Source organism: Trachypithecus francoisi, unplaced genomic scaffold (genome assembly GCF_009764315.1).
Source record: "Trachypithecus francoisi isolate TF-2019V2 unplaced genomic scaffold, Tfra_2.0 Lachesis_group8, whole genome shotgun sequence".
NCBI classification, from domain to species: Eukaryota; Metazoa; Chordata; class Mammalia; order Primates; family Cercopithecidae; genus Trachypithecus; species Trachypithecus francoisi.
In genome coordinates this window covers 112942425-112961729 of record NW_022681473.1, presented here as the reverse complement: position 1 = coordinate 112961729, position 19305 = coordinate 112942425, and the positions used below count along the sequence as shown (strand labels likewise).

The window sequence follows — 19305 nt, the reverse complement described above, 5'->3', positions numbered from 1 at the left end:
TCACTTGAGGCCAGGAGCTCACGACCAGAGCAGGCAATACAGCAAGACCCTGTCTCTACAAAAATAAAAACATTAGCCAAGCATGGGTAGCACAACCTGTAGTCCTAGCTACTTAGGAAGCTGAGGCAGGAGGATCACTTGAGCCACCCATTTGAGGCTTCATTGAGCTATGATTGTACCACTGCAATCCAGCCTGGGCAACTGAGTGACAATCTGTTTCAAAATACAACAATAATTTAAAAAATGATAAAGGCTTTCTCTGTCATGGGCCTCAAAATTCTTCACCTCTATCCATTACCCATTTTTTTAGCCATTTCCACATTTTTTCAATATTTGTTTTAGCAGCACCCCATTCCCAGTACCAAATAGCTACAAACAGGAAACAACCCAGATGTCCATCAATAGGAGATTGAATAAACAAACTGTGATATTCAAATAATGGAATGCTATACAGCAATGCAAAGAACACATTATTGATGCAGCAACATGAATGAATCTCAGAAACATTATGCTGAGTAAAAGGAACCTTACACAACAGGATTCATACTGTATAGGAAGGTCTAGAACAAAGAAAACTGACTGTGGAAGAGTCAATGGATAAATGGATAATCAAAGTGTAGTATATATATTCAGTGGAATATTATTCAGCCTTAAAAAGGAAGTAACTCCTATAATATGCCGCAGCATTATGCTAAGTGAAATAAGGCACACACAAAAAGGCGAATACTGTATGATTTCACTTATATGAGGTACCGAGAGTAATCAAATTCATGAAGACAGAAAGTAGAATCGTGGTTGCCAGGGACATGGGGAGAAGAGACTGAGAAATCACTGTGTAACGTGTATACGGTCTCAGTTTTACAAGATGGAAAAAAACTCTGGAGATGGATGGTGGTGATGGTTGCACAACAATGTGAGTGTACTTAACACCACTGAACTGTATACTTAAAAAGGATTAAAATGAGAAATTTTATGTTATGTATATTTTATCACAATTTTTTTAATGTGTCTACATTTATATGTGTATAAATGCTTATAAAGAGGACTCAAAGGATGCATACAACTCTTGACAGTGATTAACTTTGAAGAGCAGAGAATTAGCAGGTGGGGCTTGAAGAGAAAACTTTTCCTCTGAGATAGTAAGAATAAGTAATAACAGCAACAAAAAGAAAGTAAATGGTTAAGGCAGTTATTGTGTGATAGCTTTTATTTTCTGTATGAAAGTTGAGAATATGGGGGTGCAGCAAGAAGTTTAAGGAGTATTTAAGATTTAGAATAGTCAGTGTAGAGCACTGGAGAGCAAGGTGGTAGGAAATAAGCAAGAAAAAATACTAAGCAGCCCTGGGAACCCAGCTGTGACTGGAAACCCTAAGTATGAATGTGGTATAAATCTGTATTATTAAAGTGTTTTGCTCAAAAAGGCCAGATTATTTGGCAGTGTAAAAGGAGAAAAGATGGTTAGGCGCAGTGGCTCACACCTGTAATCCCAGCACCTTTGGGAGGCTCAGGTGGGAGGGTCACCTGAGGTCAAGAGTTTGAGACCAGCATGGCAAACATGACGAAATCCCATCTCTACTAAAAATACAAAAATTAGCCAGGCATGGTAGGACATGACTGTAGTCCCAGCTACTCAGGAGGCTGAGGCACAAGAATCACTTGAACCCGGGAGGCGGAGGCTGCAGTGAGCTGAGATTGCACAACTGCACTCCAGCCTAGGTGACAAAGTGAGACTCTGTCTCAAAAAAAGAAAAGGAGAAAAGGTTATTCCAGGGTTGAAAATTTCCAGGGACAGTAATAGCAGAAGGACAAGAGATTCAGACCACCAAAGCTGTAACCTGAACTGAATAGTCTGGAGTCAGTACCCATCTTGTGTGCTTTGTGAATGCCCTATATGTCCTCTATTGCTAATTATGCTGCTTCATAATTACGTTTATGTATCAGTCTCTCTTCTTTAGATTGTTTGAAATTTGAGTGTTTTGTCTTGCTCACAACTGTATCTTTGATATTTAGTATTTAAACAATGGCTAAAACCTAAAAGGTGCTCAATAGATGTTTGATTGATTGGCTAATCCATTCAAAACATATCTACCGAGTGACTACTAGGTACCAGCCACTGTGCCAAGTGCTGTTCATATAATGGTAAATAAAACAGGTATGGTACCTCTCTCACAAAGCTTATGGGCTAGTGGGAAATCTCTAGACAATCAGAAAACAAGTAAACTAATAATTAACTACAAATTGTTTTGTACTGAAAAGGAAACAAACAGAATGCAAGGATAAAGAAAAACAGAATGCAAGGATAGAGAAAAACAGAAAAGAGGAGATCTATTTTTGATAAGGTGGTAAGGACAGTCTTTTCCAAGGAGGTGATATTTAAGCTGAAACCTGAAGGATAAGAAGGGACCGACTTTATAAAGGAAAAAGGGAAGACTACCCAGACAAGAGGAAAAAACATATGCAAAAGACTGGAGGTAGGAAAGAGCCTGGCAGGGCTCAGGATGTATAAATGACAATGTAGACTAAAACACAGCAGCATACCCTTAGGCCAACCTTATAGACCCAAACTAAAAATCACCAAGAGTTGCAGTTCAGTCCTGAAAACCTCAGCCCAAACTCTATTTTCTGCTTCTTTGCCTCCTTAGAATTCTGCTCTCTTAAAGAGGCCAAAAGAAAACTTCTCTCCAGTCTCTTTCATACAGCCTAACACTGCTGGTTGCCGTAAGCCTTTGTTTTTAAAAACATAAAATCGGAAAATAAAAATTATGCAGAAAGGGGTAAAATTCCAGTGATAAAAACCAAACTTCAGTTAAGCCACAGAAAAATCTTAGTAGGCCAGGACATTGTAATATTTTCTTGAAAAACTACAGATTTTAACTCGATGCCCCCAAACCTTAGGCAAGAGGAACCTAACAAGCTCCAGCCCAAACCTGATTAGTTTATTTCTTGGTGCTCCTGCCTTATGCTCTATCAGCTTACTGACGGCAATCTAGCCCTGGCCATGGGGTGGAAGATCCTCATAAATCCCTGCCCTCAGAACTGCCCATTTCTTCCCCTCTCACACTGTAAAAGACAATGGCCATCAGAAATATGCCTTTTATAAAAATACATATAAAATTATAGTTTTTCAAATGGGCAATAAATGCTCCCCAAAATACCCTAGGTTTCAATGAGAGACCTAAAATAATCTTAGGATTAGGATAATAATCTTGGGACACATTTTGCACTGTATGAAATAAAACAGGAACGTGCTTCTTGATCAGCCTGACCACTCCCAGTTTACTAGGTACCTACAATCTTGTCTAAATTCTACTGCTCATACTCTATGGTGTGCTCTACCTGTCGTCTGCCAGAAGTCTCTCCTGGTGCGTGGGTGAAAGGTGCTAATGGCCACCCAGAAGCAAATCCTCTGGCCATCTTTCAGCTGACCAAACAGATGGCTGCTGCCTAAAGTATAAGCTCTAAAAGATACAAAAACACTTACCAAATTGTGTGAGCAGCGGTATCACAGTAGTGATAATACTGTAGGCGTCAGTGATAGCCCTGAAGTAATCTAAGTAAGTCAGAATAGTCTGATATATTGTGGCATAAAAGTAGACATTCTACTTCTTGTCACCGTTCTGGATCTTAACTCTACCTGCAAAGCAATCTTAAATGTCATCTATAAACCAATGATAATAACAGTATCTATCTTCTATGGTTATTATGAAAATCAAGATACTTCATATAAAATTCCAAAACCATTTTGGCTGTGGTAAGTGTTCAATCAATGTAAACTGTTATTCATAATATTAATAATACTATTGTTAATATTAAAAACAACACGATCATCATGATCTTTTTTGGTAATGAAACTATGATAAGCCCAACTCAAACTCTAACTAATTTGCTTTCTGCTGCTTACTCTTTACTATACCCTGCTCTGCCTGCTCTCTGGCAGAGCCTGGATCTCGGATTTCATGTAAAATATATCCATGGCGCTCTGGAAGTAACTCCTTTCTCCATCTCTCATCTGTCATATCATATGAGGCCTGTTCACAGTTCCTGTGCTAAAAGACAACATAAACACTGAACATAAATTATCCAAGCAGGATCATCATTCCTATGACAATAGTAAAAGCTTCAGTGAAGACGACTGAAGTAGTTTCAGTAGGTCAGAATGGTGTGATACATCACAGAACAAAAGAACGTTTTATTCTTTGCCCGTTATTACTGACCTTAATGCTAAATTCCTGAAGCAGTTACACTGCCCTGTCAATCTTCAGCCAAAAAAAATGCAATTCACACTCTGCTACTTACTCAATATATTCTGCTCTACTTCTCTAGGAGAGACTAGATCTTGAATATTGTGTGAAACATACCGTTGGCACTCCAGTAATATTTCCTCTTGCAATCTCCCATTTCTCAAAAGATGAGGGTAGTTTGATATGCTTGTTCTAAAGGAACAACAAAATACAAAACTGATTGTCTAAGCAGAAATGATGGGCTAGTGACAATATTATAGACTTCAGTGACAATCCCAGAGTAATGACACTAGATGAGGATAATAGAACACAGTTAAAGCTGTGTGTGTGTGTTGTGTGTGTGTGTGTGTTTTCAACATAAAAATTTCCAAACATGCCTCAAAGTAGAAAAAAAAAAGTATAATGAATCTCAAGATTCAACAGTTACACAGATTCAACAATTAGCAACATTTTGCTTTTTTATCTATCTCTTCTCCAACGTTTCTCCTGGAGTATTTTAAAGCAAATTCCAGATTACTCTGGCACATTTTGAAATAACCAAAAACATTATACTCTTAGCTTAATTCTGGAGGCCTTAATTCTATGTATCCCACAAACAAGCTAGTTTGACAGGCTTCGGGCTCAATGTTATATAATTTAGCCTTGTTCCTCTTTTAGAAGGTACACAGTCCTCCTACTGTATTCAGTTCTACCTGTTCTCTAGGGGAGTCTTGGTCCTGGATTTTAGGTACAACATATTGATGACAGTCCAGAGGCAATTCTTCTCTCACTCTCTCTTCTCTCATAAAAGATGCAGGTTGCTTGAGAAACATGTTTTAAAGGAAAGAACAATAGAAAAAAAATTGTGTAATACTAATCATAATATCTAAGCATCAGTGAAAACTCCAGAGAAATGAAACCAGGTAAAAATATTCTGATATATTTTGATATGAGGGAGATGTTACACTTTTAGCTCAACTATGTAGACCTTAATTCTTAATCCCATCATGGACAGAACAGTCTGACGAACTCACCAATCCTAAGTATCTTCTAGTTCCTACATTGTTCATGTAGGGGCATTATGCTTGCAGTGATACTGTTAGCTTTGGTAAGAGCTGAATAATTATCTTATTAAATTAAAATAGTCAACTGATTCTGGAATAAGATATGAACATGATACATCAGCCTCAGAAATCACAGAACTGATTTTGACTCATATAGTTCCCTAGACCAGGGTCTTTTGTACCACTGAAGTACAAAGTAGAAGAGAAAAAAAAAAAAAAAGAGGAAACCAGGAGAAACTGAATTGTTTAGGGTTTAACACTCTATGCTGCTGAAGCAGTTACTCTGTTCTAATAGGACTTAGGATCATCTTCCCACTAATGTGGGAAGGAATAAAAAATACTATATTCTGGCCAGGGACAGTAGCTCACGCCTGTAATCACAGCACTTTGGGAGGAAGAGGCAGACATATCACCTGAGGTCAGGAGCTAGAGACCCGCCTGGCCAACATGTTGAAACCCCGTCCCTACTAAAAATACAAAAATTAGCCGGGCATGCTGGCATGTGCCTGTAATCCCAGCTACTCGGGAGGCTGAGGCAGGAGAATCATTTGAATCCAGGAGGCGGGGGCTGCAACGAGTCAAGATTGTGCCACTGCACTCCAGCCTGGGCGACAGAGCAAGACTCCATCAAAAAACAAAAACAAAAAAACAAAAAAAGCCACTATTTTCTTAGGTTAGCTCCAAAGTCCCTCAATCTAAAATTCTTCCTGTTTATATCTTTTTCATTCTGCTCTACCTGGTTTCTGATGCCATCCTGGTCCTGGGATTTGGGAGGCAAACACTGATAATCTGCCAGAGAAAAGTCTTCTCTCCCTTTCTCATCTGTCATATCAGAGTATGGCTCCTTAAAGTGTACTTTCTAAAAGAGAAAATAATCATAAACTATAAATTGTCTAGTAAGACTAACATGATAGCAATAATACTCTAGGCTTCATTGAAGGCCAAAGGGTAGCTTTTTTCAGGATAATATAAGACATTATGGAATAAAAGAGAAACCCATACTTTTTGTCAATTCTGAAGTTTAGCTGAGAACAACCTTTGAAAGCTTCAAACTATACCCTAAACAATTCAGTTTCTGTTGGTCTCTGTCATTTTTCTTTTCTACCTTGCCTCTGATGGAGGCCTGATGATGCATGCATAGAAGATCCTGATGGACATCCAGAGGAAGCGCCTCTCTCCCTCTCCTATCTATCAAAATGGATGTTGGCTGCTTCAGATCTGCTTTCTAAAAAAGAATAAATACAACATATCAATTCAGTTAAGAATGACAGGTTAAGACTTTAGGTTTTAGTGAGAATTCTGGAGTTAACTAAGATCAGAACATAACTGAGCACCTTATGGAATAAAACAAAAACTACACTCCATTGCACAGAAGTCCAACCACAACCCTAAGTAATCTAATTCCTGTTGCTCTCTTTCTTCTTCCTTGTTGCCAGAAATATTTTTCCTAATGAAGAAGATGAAAAATAAAAAGTTAAATTGTTCATAAAATCTGGGTAGAGTGTTGATTTAAAAAATTAAAGATCGAAAAAGAAAAGAAACAGCAAATTGTTTATTTGGAGTAATATGCTGCTGGTAATACTATAACACTTAGTAAGAGCACTAGAGTTTTGAGAAACCAATCAAGAAACTATTTTTTCCAAGTACGGCTCTCCAAATCAGGTACAATATACAGCATACCTGGTTTTATTATGCTTTGCAGATACTGTGTTTTTTACAAACTGAAGGTCTGTGGCAATCATATGTCAAGTCAATCCACTGGCGTCACTTTTCCAACAGCATGTGCTTGCGTAATGTCTCTGTGTCACATTTTGGAAATTCTCACAATATTTCAGACTTTTCCATTATTATTATATCTGGTATGGTGATCTGTGATCGGTGATCTTTGATGTTACTATCCTAATTGTTTTGGGGTGCCATAACCACACTCATGTAAGACAGCAAACCTAACTGATAAATGTGTGTGTTCTCAGTGTTCTACCACCGGGCCACCCCCCTACCTCTCCTTACGCCTCCCTATTCACTGAGACACAACAATATTGAAACTAGGCCAATTAATAACCCTACAATGGCCTCTAAGTGTTCAAGTGAAAGAAAGAACCACGTCTCCCACTTTAAAGCAACAGCTAGAAACTATTAAGCTTAGTGAAGTAGGCCTGTTGAAAGCCAAGACAGTCCGAAGGCTAGGCCTCTTGTACCGAATAGCCCTGTTTTGAATGCAAAGGAAAAGTTCTCGAATGAAATTAAAATCTACTCCAGTGAATACATGGTAAGTAAGAAAGCCTTATTGCTGACATGGAAAATGTTTTAGCGGTATGGATAGATCAAACCAGCCACAACATCTCCTTAAGTCAAAGCCTGATCCAGAGCAAGGCCCTAACTCTCTTCAATATTATGAAGGTTGAGAGAAGTGAAAAAACTACAGAAGAAAAGCTGGAAGTTAGCAGAGGTTGGTTCATGAGGTTTAAGGAAATAAGGTGTCTCTATAACATGAAAGCACAAGGTAAAGCAACAAGTGCTGACGAGAGGCTGCACAAGTTATCCAGAAGATCTAGCTAAGATCACTGATGAAGGTGGCTACACTGAACAACAGATTTTCAGTGTAGACAAAACAGCCTTATAGTGGAAAAAGATGACTAGGAGTTTCATAGCTAGAAAGAAAAAATCAATATCTGGCTTCAAAGTTTCAAAGGACAGGCTGACTCTCTTGTTAGTGGCTAATGCAGCTGGTGACTTTAAGTTGAAGCCAATGCTCATTTACCATTCCAAAAGTCCTAGGGCCCTTAAGAATGGTACTAAATCTACTTTTCTTGTGCTTTGTGAAGGGAATAACAAAGTCAAGATGACAGCACGTCTGTTTACAGCATGTTTTACAGAATATTTTACACTTACTGTTGAAACCAACTGTTCTAAAAAAAAAAAAAAAGATGCCTTTTAAACTGCTCATTGACAATGCACCTAGTCACCCAAGAGCTCTGATGAAGATCTACAAGGAGATTAATGTTGTTTTTTCATGCCTGCTAACACAACATCCATTCTGTAGCTTGTGGATCAAGAAATAATTTTGACTTTCAAGTCTTGTTTTTTATAAAATACATTTCTTAAGGCCATATCTGTCACAGACAGCGATTCCTCTGACAGATATGGACAACGTAAGTTGATACCCTTTGGAAAGGGTTCACCATTCTTAATGCCATTAAGAACATTCATGAATCATGGGAGGAGGTCAAAATATCAACTTTAACAGGAGTTTGGAAGAAGTTGATTTGAACTCATGAACTTTGAGGCATTTAAGACTTCAGTGAAGGAAGTAATTGTAATGTGGTAGAAACAGCAAGAGAACTAGAATTAGAAGTGGAGCCTGAAGATGTGAATGAATTGCTGCAATCTCATGTTCAAACTTAAATGGATGAGGAGTTACCTCTTATGATGAGCAAAGAAAGTGTTTTCTTAAGATGGAATCTACTGTGAACATTGTTAAAATGACAACAAAGGTTTAGAATGTTACACAGACTCAGTTGATAAAGTAGTGGCAGTGTTTGAGGGAATTGATTCCAATTCTGAAAGAAGTTGTGCTGTGGATCAAATGCTATCAAACATTATCACATGCCACAGAGAAATATTTCGTGAAAGGAAGAGTCAAATGATGTGGCAAACTTCATTATTGTCTTAAGTAACTTCCACAGTCACCCCAAACATCAGTAAACACCACCCTGATTAGTCAGCAGATATCAACATTGAGCCAAGATCCTTCACCAGCAAAAAGATTATGGCTTGCCGAAGACTCAGATAATCGTAAGCTTTTTTTTAGCAATAAAGTATTTTTAAATTAAGGTATGTACTTTTTTTTTGCATTATGCTATTGCACACTAATAGACTACAGTATAATATAAACATAACTTCTATACGTAATGGGAAGCCAAGAAATTTGTGTGACTTACTTTATTCCAATATTTGCTTTATTGCAATGGCCTGGAACTGAACCCACAATATCTCCAAGTTATACTTGTAGTCCTTATAAATCCCTCCTCAAAACCCTAAGTAACTTATTTCTTCTTCTTGTGTCTCCTTTCCACTCTATTTTACCTGATATTTTGGTAGAAAATCTTGGTCCTGACATTTGGATAGAATATTCTGGTCGTTGGAGAGAACATGCAGGTCTCTGGGGAGAAAATCTCGGTCCTGACATATGAGTAGAATATTTTGGTCTTTGGGAAGATAACCTCGGTCTCTGGGTAGAAAATCCTGGTCCTGACGTATGGGTAGAATATTTTGGTCTTTGGGAAGAACACCTTGGTCTCTGGGTAGAAAATCCTGGTCCTGACGTTTGGGTAGAATATTCCAGTCTTTAGGGAGAACATGCCGGTCTCTACATAAAAAATCCTGGTCTTTAGGTAGAAAATCCTGGTCTTGATATTTAGGTAGAATATCTTGGTCTTTGGGGAGAACATGTTGGTGTCTGGGTAGGAAATCCTGGTCCTGATATTTGAGTAGAATATTCTGGTCTTTAGGGAGAACACAGTGGTCTTTGAATAAAACATCCTGGTTTTTAGTTAGAAAAGCCTGATTTGGGGGTAGAAAATCCTGAGTTTCCAATACAATACTCCTTTCTTCTAGCTCAATACTCTGGGCTTTCAGCATAATACCCTGAGTTTCTGTCTTAATAGGCTGGCCTTCTGGCTCAGTGGCCTGGCCTTCTGGCTCAGTAATCTGAACCTTCAGCTCAACAGCCTGGGTATCTGGCTCAACACTCTGGATTCCTGTCAAATCACCCTGGGTTTCCAGCAAATCACCTTGGGCTTCTGGAAAATAATCCTGAGCTTCTGGAAGAATATCCTGAAGGCCCTCAAAATGTATCTGCTTTTGTTCTTCCTCTTCCATCAGAACAAATAATGGATTTTTGAATTTTACTTTCTAAAAGTGAACATAAACACCAAATACAGAATGTGAGTTAGTAGCAATACTCTAGGTTTTCCAAAAGATTCCTAAAATAATCTCAAAATGATATGGCAATGAAGCAAATTACTAGAATAAAATGTGAAATTATCTTTGTCCAACTTAACAAAAGCTAAATCTACAATCCTAAATCAGTACAACATTACTCGCAATACCTAGTCCAAATCACAGTTAATTTAATTTCTTGTTGCTTTACCTGAACTCTGCCGAAAGGTTTGTTCTTATCTTCAGAAAGGATATCCTGCTGGTCTTGCTGGTCTCTCCCAAACAAATCTTCTTTCACTTTCTCATCAGTTACAAGAGATGAAGATTCCTCATAGTCAGGTTCCTCATAGTCAAGTTCCTAAAGAAAAAAACAATGAAAACGTGCACACACACACACACACACACACACGCACACACACAATGTAGCTATTACAGACATAAACAATGTGATTGCAATAAAATTCTAGGCTTCAGGTCACTGCTACTATAATTTTAGTAGGTCAGCATAGTCAAATGTTCAAATGTTATAAAATGTTTACAATGTAGGATTGTATAATGAAAACTAAAAAGATAATTGAAAGAAATGACAGTTGATCAAAATAAATGGAAATACATAACATGTTTATGGATCAAGAGTAAAGATTGGTAAGATGGTAATATTTCTCAAATTTACAACACTCCCTATCAAAATGTCACTTGGCTTTTCCTTGGCAGAAATTAATAAGTTAATCATAAAATTCACATGGAAATGCAAGGGACGCAGAGTAGCAAAACACCTTCTTGAAAAAGAAGAACAAAGATAAGGGTCTCATTCCTCCCAATTTCAAAAGTTACCACAAAAGTTATAGGAATCAAGACATTGTAATACTGACACATACAGAACAATGGAACAGAATTGAAAGTTCAGAAATAAACCCTCAAATTTATAGTCAATTGATTTTTGACAAGAGTACCAAGAAAATTCAGAGGAAAGAATAGTCTTTTCAACACGTGATGCTGAGACAACTAGATACCTATATTCAAAATAATGAAGATGAACCACTTATTTACAGCATACATAAAAATTAACTCAAAATGGATCACAGACCTAAAATCAAGAGCTAAAAATTATAAAATTCTTATAAGAACACATAGGAGTAAATCTTCATGATCTTAAGATAAACAATTATTATTAGATAATTCTTTTTTTTTTTTTTTTTTGAGACGGAGTCTCGCTCTGTCGCCCAGGCTGGAGTGCAGTGGCCGGATCTCAGCTCACTGCAAGCTCCGCCTCCTGGGTTTACGCCATTCTCTCGCCTCAGCCTCCCGAGTAGCTGGGACTACAGGCGCCCGCCATCTCGCCCGGCTAATTTTTTGTATTTTTTTTTTTAGTAGAGACGGGGTTTCACCGTGTTAGCCAGGATGGTCTCGATCTCCTGACCTCGTGATCCGCCCGTCTCGGCCTCCCAAAGTGCTGGGATTACAGGCTTGAGCCACCGCGCCCGGCCATCAAAAGCACAAGAAACGTAAGAAAAAAAGAAGTGATTAATTTTAAAATGTTGTGCCATAAACAATACTATTAATCAAGTAAGATAACAGTCTATAGAATGGGAGAAAATACTTGCAAAACAACTATCTGATAAGGAACTTGTATCCAGAATATATATATTTTATATATATTTTATGTATAAATTTATATATAAACACTTAACAATTTGATAATAAAAAGACAACCCAATTTTTAAAATGGGCAAAGCACATGCATAGACGTTTTATCCACGAGAGTTATACAACTGGGCAACAAACACATGAAGAGATACTGAAGATCATGAGTCATCAGGAAAATATACTACAAATCAAAAGTACAGTGAGATACCAACTCACACCTACTAGGATAGATATAACAGAAGAGAAGGACAATAATAAGTGCTGGAGAGGATACAGAGAAATCAGAACCCTCACATATTGCTGGTGGAAAACTGTTTAGCGGTTCTTTGAAATGTTAAACATGGAATTACTACATGATCCAGCAATTTCACTCCTAGAAATGAATGTCCTAAAAGAAATGAATGTCCACACAAAAATGTGTACACAACTGCTCATACACAATCATTCATAATTCACAAACACCAAGAAGTGAAAAGAACCCCAAAGTCTACCAACTGATAAACAGATAAACCAAATGTGGTACATCTATACAATAAATTATTCAGCAATAAAAAGAATGAAGTACTGATACATCCACTACAATGTGGATGAACTTTAAAACATTATGCAAAGAGAAAAAAACAGTCACAAAAGACAATATATCATATAATACCTTTCATATGAAACGTTCAGAATAGGTAAACCTATACAGACAAAAAGTGGATCAGTAGTTGCCTAGGACTGAGGTTAAGGGCAAGGAGAGAATGAGGTACAGGGTTTCTCTTAGGAGAGAAGAAAATGTTCTAGAGTAAATCCCAAAGGCAAGATAGCTGGCTAGAAGCAGCCAGGAGGAACATCTGCTACCGAGACACTGGAACGTTAGGAAGATGGTACACTCCTAGCAGATCTTTGGAGGGAAGGCATTAAGAGTGGACAGAGGGAAGACACAGATACTGGGCCAAAAGGGGAGGAAGCTGGGAACCTTGAATGGGGCTACCGTGCGCCAGGACTCGTCCCTGGCCCCTAATGGCTCCTGAGGAAGGGATGAACTGAACAAGTGAGGAGTGACCTGCTTACGCCACAGACCTCTGGAATCCTGGCAGCAGGAGACCCCACAACCCCCACTGACACTTGTACTATCAGGGATTGCTGCTTAGAGAGGTGGTGGGATAGAATTCCAGCCAGTACAAAGCCTAGAGGATTTGGCACAGGAGTATCTGTAGTGGGGCATGGTCAGGCTGCCCATCCCCCAAGGCCCACTTTATTCCCCTAGGAGACATTAGCCATAGAGGAACTGTCGGACGTGAACAGTGCAGGGCAATCTTGTCCGTGAGACAGGGCCAGTTTTACATGAGTGCACCCATCTACCAGCCTCTCCCAGGGCACCAGCCTGGTTGCACTTGCTTGCAGTGCAACCTTAGATGCCCACCAGGGTGCCTCCCTAAGGCCCACATAATAGCTCCTGTGCTGGCAGACCGTGCCTGACCATCACAGCAGACCACACCAACCCGCATGAGCCTACCTATGCCCTTCCCCCACTGCGCCCTCCCTCATGCCACTTTTCCAGCATGCACTCACCCACAGCAACTCCTACATCATTTTGCTCATATGTGTGTGCAGGCAGACCTCGCCTCCCCTTCCCCACCAGTGTGCATGCACCCCACCATGCCACTGCTGTCAATGTGAGTGCACGCTGCCTGCAACGGTGTGTCGCTACTGCCAATGCGAAGGCATGCAAGGAGATGAGTAGCCCCACCCCCTGCCCTGCACAGTCACTGCTGCATATGAATGCCTACATGGAGGGCACCAACCCCATGCCTGCGAGCAGCCCATGACATGCTGACACTGCCACCGCAGTGAACATGCACAATGACGCCGGTCGGCCCCACCCCCCACTGCTCCATCCTCTGGTGCAGCACTGCAACCACCACGACTGCAAATGCCTACAAAGAGGCCAGCACCCCTGCACCTGCCAGCATCCCACCATGGCATGCACCCTGCCATGCTGCCACTGCTGCTGGCACATAAAAACAAGCATGAATCCCACTGCCACCACCCAAAAATGTATTTTGGCTGGCACCATCCATCAGTGTGTTGTGACCAGCAGCCTGGGAACACCTTAGCTCCTCCATTGTGGCAGGTTCCTAACCTTAAGGGGCCAGAGAACAAAGCCAGGGCCAATACCTGTCCCCTAGAGTTAAAGCACACAGTCCAAGAGTCATGAGCTGAGTCCTGGCCCCTAAAATCTTCCAGAAATGAAGCCAGTCAACTGACTGCACCTTATACCAGAATCAAACCCCCAAGGACATCAAAGAGGATTTTTTTAAAAATCCAAAGGACAGCAACTTCAGAGACTGAAGGAACAACACAGTCCACAAACGTAAGAACCAGTGCAAGAACTCAAAAAGCCAGAATGTCTTCTTACCTCCAAATGACTACACTAGTTCCCCAACAATAATTCTTAACTAGTCTGAAATGGTTGAAATAACAGGAACAGAATTCAGAACACAGATAGGAACAAACATTCAGGAGAAAGTCAAAACCCAGTCCAAGGACTCTAAGTATTACAATAAAACGATACAGAAGCTGATAGACAAAACGGCCATTATAAGAAGCAAACTGATCTGACAGAGCTGAAAAACCACACTACGAGAATTTCATAATGCAGTAGTAAGTATTAATTACAGAATTACCAAGCTGAGGAAAGAACCTCAGAGCTCAAAGACTGGCTCTCCAAAATAACTCAGTGAGACAAAAATAAAGAAAAAAGAATAAAGAAGAATAAACAAAGCCTCCAAGAAATATGGAAGCATATAAAAAGACAAAATCTATGACTCACTGGCATCCCTGAGAGGGAAAGAAACCAAGCAACTTGCAAAATGTATTCATATTTTCATATTATCCATGAAATTTGTCCAACCTGGCTAGAGAGGCCAACGTTCAAATTCAGGAAATGCAGAGAAACCCTGCGAAATACTACACAAGAAGAAGACCATCCCCCAAACACACAGTTATGAGATTCTCCGAGGTCGAAATAAAAGAAAAAATGTTAAAGGCAGCCAGGGAGAAGAGGCAGGTCATCCATAAAGAGAATCCCATCAGGTTAATAGCAAATCTGTTGGCAGAAACCCTAAAAGCCAGAAGAGATTGGGGGCCTATATTCAGTATTCTTAAAGAAGAGAATTTACAACTAAGAATTTCACATCCAGCCAAACGAAGCTTCATAAGTGAAGAAGAAATAAGATCTTTTTCAGACAACCAAATGCTAAGGGAATTCATTACCATCAGACCTGCCTTACAAGAGGTGCTGCAGAAAGTGCTAAATATGGAAAGGAAAGACTATTACTGGCCACTACAAAAACACACTTAAGTACATAGACCGGTGATACTAAAAAGCAACCACATAAACAAGTCTGTATAACCAGCTAACAACATGATGACAGGATCAAATCTGCACACACCAAATACTAACTTTGAATATAAATGGACTAAATGCCCCATTAAAAGGCACAGAGTGGGCCGGGCGCGGTGGCTCAAGCCTGTAATCCCAGCACTTTGGGAGGCCGAGACGGGCGGATCACGAGGTCAGGAGATCGAGACCATCCTGGCGAACACAGTGAAACCCCGTCTCTACTAAAAATACAAAAAACTAGCCGGGCGAGGTGGCGGGCGCCTGTAGTCCCAGCTACTCGGGAGGCTGAGGCAGGAGAATGGCGTAAACCCGGGAGGCGGAGCTTGCAGTGAGCTGAGATCCGGCCACTGCACTCCAGCCTGGGCGACAGAGCAAGACTCCGTCTCAACAAAAAAAAAAAAAAAAAAAAAAAAAAAAAGGCACAGAGTGGCAAGTTGGGTAAAGAAGCAAACCCCAATGGTATGCTGTCTTCAAGAGACTCATCTCACATGAAACGACACAGATAGGCTCAAAGTAAAGGGATGGAGAAAAATCTACCAAGCAAATGGAAACCATCAAAAAGCAGGGGTTGCTATTCTAATTTCAGACAAAACAGACTTTGAACAAATAACAATTTAAAAAAAGACAAAGAAGGGTATTACATAACAGTAAAAAGCTCAATTGAACAAGAAGACTTAACTATCCTAGATACATATGCACCCAACACAAGTGCAACCAGATTCATAAAGCAAGTTCTTAGAAACCTATGAAGAGACTCAGGCCAGGTGCGATAGCTCACGCCTATAATCCCAGCACTCTGGGAAGCCAAGGTGGGCAGATCATTTGAGAGGAGGAGTTCAAAACCAGACTGGCCAACATGGAGAAACCCCATCTCTACCAAAGAATACAAAAATTAGCCAGGCATGATGGTGTGCACCTGTAGTCCCAGCTACTCATGTGGCTGACGTGGGAGTATCACTTGAACCCAGGAGGCAGAGACTACAGTAAGCTGAGATCATGCCACTGCACTCCTGCCTGGACGACAGAGTGAGACCCTGTCTCAAAAAAAAAAAAAAAAAAGAGAGAGAGAGACTGAGATAACCACACAATAACAGTGGGAGATTTCAACATCCCCCTGACAGTATTAAAGAGATCACTGAGTTCAAGGCCAGCCTGGCCAATATGGTAAAACCCCATCTCTACTAAAAATACAAAAATTAGCCAGGCATGGTAGTGGGTGCCTGTAGTCCCAACTACTTAGGAGGCTGAGGCAGGAGAATCGCTTGAACTCAGGAGGTAGAGGTTTCAGTGAGCCAAGATCACGCCACTACACTCCAACCTGGGTGACAAAGCAAGACTCCATCTCCAAAAGAAAAAGAGATCGTTGAGGCAGAAATCTAACAAAGATATTCAGGACCTGAGCACAACACTTGACCAAATGGACCTTATAGATATCTACAAAACTCTCCACCCCAAAGTAACAGAATATACATTCTTCTCATCTGCACATGGCACATACTCTAAAATCAACTACACAATCAGCCATAAAACAATCCTTGGCATATTCAAAAAAAAAAAAACAAAAACACAAAAATCAAACCCAACCATACTTTCAGATCACAATGCAATAAAAATAGGAATCAATGCTAAGAAAATCACTCAAAACCATACAGTTACATGGAAATTAAACAACCTGCTCCTGAATGGCTTCCAGGTAAATAATGAAATTAAGGCAGAAATCAAGAAATTCTTTGAAACTAATGAGGAAAAAGATACAACATACCAGAATCTGTGGGACACAGCCAAAGCAGTGTTAAGAGGGAAGTTTATAGTTTTAAACACCCATATCAAAAAGTCTCAAATTAACAACCTAACATCAAACTAGAACTAGAGAAACAAGAGCAAACCAACTCCAAAGCTAGTAGAAGACATGAAATAACCAAAATCAGAGCTGAACTGATAAAAACTGAGAAACAAAAAACACACAAGAAATCAATTAATCCAGGAACTGTTCCTTTGAAAGAAGTAATAAGATAGAGCACTAGCTATACTAATGAAAAAGAGAGAGAATACCCAAATAAACACAATCAGAAATGACACCAGGGACATTACCACTGGCCCCACAGAAATACAAAAAAACCCCTCAGAGACTATGATGAACACCTCTATACACACAAGCTAGAAAATCTGGAAGAAATGGATAAATATCTGGAAACATACAACCTCCCAAGATTGAATCAGGAAAACACTGACTCCCCGACTAGACCAATGACAAGTTTTTAAAAGGAATTAGTAATAAAAACCTACCAACCAGAAAAAGGCTAGGACCGGACACATTCATAGCTGAATTCTACCAGATGTTATAAAGAAGAACTAGTACCATTTCTACTGAAACTATTCCAAAAGACTGAGGAGGAGGAACTCCTCCGTAACTTATTCTACAAGGCCAGCATCATCCTGATGCCAAAACCTGGCAGAGACACAACAACAACAACAACAACAACAACAACAAAATCTTCAGCCCAATATTCTTGATAAACATAGATGCAAAAATCCTCAACAAAACACTAGCAAACCAAATCCAGCAGTGCATCAAAAAGCTAATCCACCATAATAAAGCTATCCCTGGGATGCAAGGTTGGTTCAACATACACAAATCATTAATTGTGATTCACCACATAAACAGAACTAAAAACAAAAACCACAGGATGATCTCAACAGATGCAGAAAAGGCTTTCAATAAAATTCAACATCCTTTCATGGTAAAAACCCTCAACAAATAAGGCACTGAAGGAATATACTTCAAAATAATAATAGCCATCTGTAACAAAAACCCAGAGCCAACATCATACTGAATAGGCAAAACTGGAAGCATTCCCCTTGAAAACCAGAACAAGACAAAGATGTCCTCTGTCACCATTCCTATTCAACATAGTACTAGAAGTCCTAGCCAGAGCAATCAGGCAAGAGAAAAAAAAAAAAAATGACATTCAAGTAGGAAGACAGGAAGTCAAACTATCCCTGTTTGCAGAAGATATGATTCTATACCTAGAAATCCCCATAGTCTCTCCCCAAAGCTCCTTGATCTGATAAACAACTTCAGCAGTTTCAGGATACAAAATCAGTAGCATTCCTATACACCAACAATATCCAAGCTAAGAGCCAATTCAAGTATGCAATCCCATTCACAATAGCCACAAAAGAATAAAATACCTAGGAATACAGCTAACTAAGGAGGTGAAAGACTTCTACAATAACAATTTAAAAACAATGCTAAAAGAAATCAGAGATGACACAAACAAATGGAAAAACATTCCATGCTCATGGATAAAAAGAATCAATATCGTTAAAATGGCCATACTGCCCACAGCAGCATACAGATTCAATGCTATTCCTATCAAACTACCAATGACATTCTTCACAGAATTAGAAAAAAACTATCTAAAAATTCATATGAAAACAAAAAAGAGCCTGAATCGCCAAGGCAATTCTAAGAAAAAGAACAAGCCTGGAGGAATCACATTATCCTACTTCAAACTACACTACAAGGCTACAGTAACCAAAACAACATGGTATCAGTACAAAAACAGATACATGGACCAATGGAACAGATAGAGAGCCCAGAAATAATGCTGCACACCTACAACAATCTGATCATCAACAAAACTGACAAAAACAAGCAATGGGGAAAGGACTCCCAATTCAGTGGTGCTGGGATATATTTGGCTAGCTATATGTAGAAGATTGAAACTGGACTCATTCCTTACACCATATATAAAAATCGACTCAGGATGAATTAAAGACTTAAACGTAAAACCTAAAAGCGTAAAAAACACTAGAAGATAACATAGGAAATATCAATCTGGACAGAGAAACAGGCAAAGATTTCATGATGAAGATGTCAAAAGCAACTGCAATAAAAACAAAAATGACACAGGGGATCTAATTAAACTAAAGCTTCTGCACAGCAAAAGCAACCATCAACAGAGTAAACAGACAACCTACAGAATGGGAGAAAATATGCATCAAAGAAAAGTCTGATATCCAGAATCTACAAGGAATT

At 39.4% G+C, this 19305-nt stretch overlaps 1 protein-coding gene across 1 annotated transcript in view; it reads right to left on the bottom strand.

Annotated features, from left to right (window-relative positions):
* Positions 1-19305, bottom strand: part of CCDC15 (coiled-coil domain containing 15) — a 93429-nt gene that overhangs the window by 49284 nt on the left and 24840 nt on the right. Inside the window, 5 exon segments of the mRNA XM_033205435.1 lie at positions 4359-4433; positions 4934-5041; positions 6021-6143; positions 9371-10198; positions 10437-10583. Of these exon segments, the coding sequence (XP_033061326.1) occupies positions 4359-4433; positions 4934-5041; positions 6021-6143; positions 9371-10198; positions 10437-10583 (1281 nt within the window).